General features: G+C 35.2%; 1 protein-coding gene across 1 annotated transcript in view; it reads right to left on the reverse strand.

Moving 5' to 3' along the window:
• The window catches only part of LOC107732235 (MAP/microtubule affinity-regulating kinase 1), a 65560-nt gene that overhangs the window by 13602 nt on the left and 45137 nt on the right, over positions 1–6821 (reverse strand). Inside the window, exons 10-16 of the mRNA XM_016543514.1 lie at positions 5220–5319; positions 4921–5033; positions 4379–4532; positions 4256–4322; positions 2524–2673; positions 1908–2048; positions 1262–1378 (exon numbers count right to left, since the gene is read on the reverse strand). Of these exons, the coding sequence (XP_016399000.1) occupies positions 1262–1378; positions 1908–2048; positions 2524–2673; positions 4256–4322; positions 4379–4532; positions 4921–5033; positions 5220–5319 (842 nt within the window). The remainder of the gene's footprint in view (positions 1–1261; positions 1379–1907; positions 2049–2523; positions 2674–4255; positions 4323–4378; positions 4533–4920; positions 5034–5219; positions 5320–6821) is intronic.

The following is a 6821-nucleotide window of genomic DNA, read 5'->3' on the forward strand; positions in this document are numbered from 1 at the left end:
TCTTATTCGTTTTTGTTAATAAACGTTTTATAAGCTAGTTTGTCATTGTATCTTACTGTTTTATTGTTGTTATGCTTTTTAATTAAGAATAACAATGAATCCATCTTTTGTTTTAGTCTTAAAAAGTGAAAGGTGTGTAGATCAAAAAACGGACCGAATTAGCATGCCCTGCTGTAAATTTTGACCGGTTGATGAAAAACAAGCTTATGTGGATTCTACACATTTAAACAACAAAGTATCGAGTATTATTTATGGAGCAGATAAATACATATAATCATTTATTAATCAATTATCATTTTGACTTTTTACATTAGATTTATTTGAACATTTACATTAGATATTTCAACATGCTATTAAACTGTTGTCAGTCATGTTGTCATTTAAAATCCGGACATCATTGGCAATGTTATTGTTTTAGTTATGCAAACAAAAACTCATTTTATGTGTTGTTTGTTGATTTGAAATGTAAAACTTGGTGAAATTATTTGTGTGTCAGTACTTTGTGAACATCTCCAGCACATTTGAACAATACCGTGATAATACTGATAACCGTGATCATTTTGGTCACTATAACCGTGATAAGAAATTTTCATACCGTTACATCCCTAAAAGACACATTAAACTGCTCAAAATAAAGACAATAAAGACATTCAAAATATTACAAAACAATTCTATTTTAAATAAATGATTTTCTTTTGAATCTTTCTATTCATCCAAGAATTCTAAAAAAAGAAAACGTATCAGTTTCTACAAAAGCAGCAAAACAGTTTTCAACATTGCTAATAATAAGAACCATTATTTAACAACTGAGCAGCAGTAATAATTGATAATAATTAAACACCAAATCAACACATTTCATGTGACACTGAAGACTGGAGTAATGATGCTGAAAATTCAGCTTTGCCATCAAAGGAATAAATTATATTTTAAAATATATAAAAACAGATAACTATATGAACTTATAATAAGAATATTTCACAGTATTCCTATTTTTACTGTATTTTTGCTCAAATAAATGCAGTCTTGGTGAGCATGAGAGACTTCTTTTAAAAACAATGATAATTATGATAATTTTTCTGAACGTTTGACCAGTACTGTAATCCATCACTGTTGACCTGTGTTTGAGTTTTTCAAAGCTTTGGCCCTTTACAGCACTGCAGGCCATTCTGTTGAATCCTGACCTGACTTCCACACAAACCTCAGGAGGCTGTAAAGCAAGTGCACAATCAGGACACGTGCAGAGATGGATCTAGAGACTGACCTCCGCACAAACTTGGAGGTGAGCTTGCTGATGAATCCGGACGAGGTTCCCCTGCGGGCCTGGGCGAGAGTGCCCGTGTCGTGGGACAGCGAGGGCGATGCGGGAGGGCCGTTGTATGTTGGATTAAAATGATTTTTATGACATGCATTTGTTAAGGAAAATACTTCTGTACAGTAGAATCAAAACCAAAATCATAAAATTCCTTAAAAATTATTTAAAGGAATCAGTGAACATAAACAAAACATAAAATAAACATTGACTGAAATAAAATAAAATAAACGATTTTTTATAATTGGAAAAAAAAAAAAAACTAGTTGCCAAGGCAATGTTTCTCATTTTCATTTAGGTAACTAAAATTTTTATATATAAACGTATTAAATTTAGAAGAAATTATTCAAATTAATTAAAACAAATAGAAAGACTTAAATAAAAATAATGTCAAAAACACAAAACTTTAAAATTAAAATGAAAACAGAAAATCTAAAAAACGAATTTAAAATATTAACAAACCCTATTATAGTCCCCTTACAGCTGTGGTTGCTATTGTTTGCAATGGATTATTAAATCTAACTTCCAAAGTACATACTGTATTAACCTAACGCCCGTGTCGTGGGACAGCGAGGGCGACGTGGGAGGGCCGTTGTATGTGGCGCTGCGGCGGTCTCTGAGCTGCGCCCCGTGGAAGGTGCTGCGGCTGGAGGTACCCCGGGGAAAGCGGGTCCGATCCGGAGTCATGCTGCTGATGCTGTGAGCTGACGGAGACGTGGACGGAGCCCTGGAGCCAGAGCTGCTGACAGATAAACAGTGATTTAATATATATATATGTATGTATGTGTGTGTGTGTGTATATATATATAAAAACTTTAAAATTAAAATGAAAACAGAAAATCTAAAAAACGAATTTAAAATATTAACAAACCCTATTATAGTCCCCTTACAGCTGTGGTTGCTATTGTTTGCAATGGATTATTAAATCTAACTTCCAAAGTACATACTGTATTAACCTAACGTTGGTTTGTTAATCATACTTTTCATGTGATATGAGCCCCTGGTGTTTGTTTGGTTGTTTGTTTGGTTGGTTTTCTTTTTCGTACATTGTACGTGTTGTTACAGACACGATATATCACGATGTGTCAGTCTTGTAAGTATTTAGAGAAAATGCAATCAAAATAATATTATAAAAAAACAACAACCCCTATAATAGTCTTTGAATGATACTAAAACAGCACTGTCTCTGAAATACTAAAAGCACATCTCTTCACCCCTTGAATTCAGCGTCGTCCTCGATGGGCGGCAGCGGAGACTTGGTGGGGTGGCCTGAGGCGGACATGGACTTCACATGCCGTGGCCGAGTGGACGCTCCTGGAGACACCGAGGAAGATGCACTCGCCGAGGCCGACATCTCCGTCAGACTGAGACAGAGAGACCACGAGAGAGACATAAATGAGATAAATGAGCCAGAAAAATGCAAACATTTGCACACATCCGTATTGACATCTACTGTATGTGTGTGTCTTTATACAGTATATGCATAATAAATATACGCAGTACACACACATATATTATATAAACAAAAATCACGATTAATCGTTGCCCAGCACTATTTTTAATATAAAACCTATGCATGCCACATTCTGTATGTAGACTACACATCCAAAATGACATCAGCAAATTAATTATTAGATTAAAGCAATAATCCCTGTGAAGCCGTGGTTTACAGTAAATTTATAACAGCTAAGGGGCGTTGTGAGACAGAGAGACCACGAGAGAGACATAAATGAGATAAATGAGCCAGAAAAATGCAAACATTTGCACACATCCGTATTGACATATGTGATCGAAAGACCACGTATTATGTTCTTTGGGGGCTAAACAAATATTTATGTCTCTATCACACCAAACGCAACACAAATTGCAAGCAATTTTGCACATTTTAATGTAAAATAAAACCCAAGACCAGGCCTTTTTCCAGTATTTTTTGCACTGATTCTGGAGTAAAATATTAGTGCTGTCAAACGATTAATCGCATCCAAAATAAAAGTTTTTGTTTACATAATATATATATATATATGTGTGTGTGTACTGTGTATATTTATATAAATAAACACACATACATGTATATATTTAAGAAAAATATGTCATGTTTGTATATATATTTATATATAAATTAAATTATGTGAATATAAATATATACATGCAAATATTTTCTAAATATATACTGTATGCGTGTAATAAATACACAGTACACACACATATGTAAACAAAAAATGACAGCACTATAAAATATGTAAAACTGAGCCGAGAGTATATAATCACATGCTACAAAATACTTATTTTAGCATCCTTAAGATATGAATATAATTTTTATTAATGTTTTCAATTCGTTTTAATTTATTTTAGTACATTCACTTTAAACTAAAAGAAAATGAGACATGTTGAATTGAACAATAAGCTGAAATAAAAATAAGCCTAATGTTTGAAAGTCTATTTTATTTCAAGTGACTCAAATGTATTTTAATGGTTTTAGTTTTAGTTAACTATAATAACCCTGGTAGAAAAAGACCTCACAAATCACAACTGCAAGTGTCATATTTGCATATACGAATTTGTGTGTGCAATCTTTGTATGTATATTTTCACAAATAAATCATGATCCATCAGTAACTTTCGTACTTGTTCGAAATGTATGCATTTATTTTTAAATCACATTCAAACATGCATGAATAACTGAAACCACACATACGCAAAAAACAACAACAACAAAAAAACACTCTGGATGGCCTTATAAATGTGTTAAGATTTAGACATTTGAAATATCTGCACTGTGCGAAATGCCCTTCTTTTCGTTTTTACCTGTTTGTTACCATTATGGTTTCCACACCTGCTCTGGAATGAACACATGACCCAAGATCTTGTGTCTTATTGGTCAGTGTTTTTGTTAAGCTAATGTTCATGTGAAGAGGTTTATATCAACACAGTTTTAAAGTCTGCTCACCTGCTGTCTTTGCCGTTGGGTACGGCTGAGTACCGGTCTGTACTGGATCTCTCACACACGTACTGGGCTAAATAAATGTGTTATTTAGAATGAATTGAAATGTTCTCTGTGTGTGTTTTGTACCGTGGTCGCTGAATCGCCGCTGTTTCTGCGTGGCCGAGATACTGCGCTGGACTTTGGAGTGTGCGGGTGACTGCGTAGAGCTGTTGTTCAGGTCGCTGCTGGGTCGTGACCTTTGACACAGGTTTGTGGTGGACAGCGAATCGCTTCCTTCAAACTAAAACAAGATCAAGGTTATTATAGTTGACTAAACTTTCGCATTTCAGCTAGCTATACAAGGGCAAAATTTCTTATTTTTATGTACTTTAACTTGATGTAATAAAACGAAATAAAACAAATGAAACACAACACAGACATTTAAAAAAGAAAAAGAAAAACTACTAAAATTGATTAAAAACAAAACAGAATTACTAAAATTGGAATAAAATTAAAATGAAAACGGAACTATAAAAGTACAAAATTCATTCAAAATATTGATAAAAAACTATAATAGTATCTCAATGATGGTAAAATAGCACTGCACAGAATACACTGAAGTGGATGAGAGCATTCAGTAATTACGACTGATGTTTTGGTTAATTAGTTAATTAACACGCATGACTCACCTCTGGAGGTTTCCTGCCCAGCAGAAGATACGTGGCCATGACCTCATCATACTTCTGCCCTACTAAGGCCTCTGTGATCTCATCTTTAGGGAAACCCATAGTGATCATCAGCTCTGGAAAAAACAAAGATACACACAGAATTTCATTCTCATTGTATGTGATCCCTGCATAAGCGCACATACTTTTGGCCATGTAGTGTATGATAGAGACATAATATCTTGATTTTTAAGCATTATTTAAAAAAATGCATTAGAAGGAAATAAAGAGAGAAAGACAGAAGGGTCAGAGAAGGTACAAACCTATCCGTTTGGTGTCGCTGAAGTCTGGCTCAGGTTCTGTATAGGGCTTCAGTTCCTCTTCCTCGTGGCCTACATTCATCCAGCGGTCCTTCATGATTTGCTGTGAGGCATTGACAGACATTAAATTACACCTTTGCATATGAATGTATATTTATTTACTATTAATATTTCTTCAATTATCAGTTTTAGCATGGACGGTTTTTCACCAAAACAAAACCTTGAGGGTTTAACTCTTGCAGGCAAAGAAATTAAGTCATAATTTTAGTTTACAGTTGTAAAATTCCAATACTTATATTACTTATTATGAAATGCAGTGCAGGTGTACTTTCAAAAGCAATAAAGCATGTTTAAATTGCTCTAAATGTATGGGATGATAGTAGACTCAAAATTATTAATAGATGCGCGCACAATTATCCATGTACTGCATAAATTTTATATATGTATCTTACTAACCACAAACACATACCTTTCAATTTGAGTCTGTGGAATTCGGGATTTAATTATTGTGCAGCGATTTGTACAAATACAGGCATGTTTGTGAATAAAAATGTTCTGTTCTGCATTAATATATCAAATTTCTCATGCAAAAAGGAATCCGTGCATATGTGGATCAGGTGACACGCGTGCATTAATTGATTATATCAACACAGTTTTAAAGTCTGCTCACCTGCTGTCTTTGCCGTTGGGTACGGCTGAGTACCGGTCTGTACTGGATCTCTCACACACGTACGTATTTCTCCTCGTCATTGCTCCAGCAGCGCTATTCTGTTCACACAAACACACTGTTAGTCTACTGTTAGTCGTATGTATTTGTGTCACGCATCTGAGGCACGTGACCTCTCACCCCTGAAGCTGTGGAGGACTTCCTGCGTTCCTGGACCACCAGAGGAGAGGCGGCCATGTCTCCTTTAGAGCTGGAGGAGGGGAGCTTACACTCCTCCTTCTTCTTCTCTCCCTCCACGCTGCTGGCCTGAGAGCGTTTGTTGTAGGAGACGGCCGGAGGTATGGACGGAGCGACTGCACAGAACCAGACAATCATGCTCAGAACAACACGTCCACGAACAGTTTCAAATCAAAGCGTGTCATCTCCGAGTCAAATGCATTAGATAGATCGATCATTAGTTCTTTTTAGAATATGGGAACTTGTTTTGAGGCCGAGTTGTATTTAAAAGGAATAGCTCACCCAAAAAGGGAAATTCTGTCATTTGCTCATCCTCGTCATGTTCAAAGCTGTATGATTTTCTGTGGAACAGTTGAAAGTTGTTTTGAAGAATGCTGGTAGCCAAACAGGTTTCCGGGTGCCATTGACTTCCATAGTATGGACAAAAAAACGCTATGGGAGCCAATGGGATTTGAAACTGTTTGGTTACCAACATTCTAGAAAATATCTTCATTCCACTGAAAAAAAAAAAAAACTCATACAGGTTTGGAACAACATGAGAATTTTCATTTTTGGGTGACTTTTACTTTAAAATGGTCTTGGAAACCCCAGCAAGTTTTACCACAGACCTAAAAATCCATAATAAAAATTAATTAAAACATTTTTCATTTAAATTAGTGCTGGGCAACGATTAAATCGCAATTAATAATATATGTGTGTGT

Source organism: Sinocyclocheilus rhinocerous, unplaced genomic scaffold (assembly GCF_001515625.1).
Source record: "Sinocyclocheilus rhinocerous isolate Xijiao unplaced genomic scaffold, SAMN03320098_v1.1 scaffold909, whole genome shotgun sequence".
Classification (NCBI taxonomy): domain Eukaryota; kingdom Metazoa; phylum Chordata; class Actinopteri; order Cypriniformes; family Cyprinidae; genus Sinocyclocheilus; species Sinocyclocheilus rhinocerous.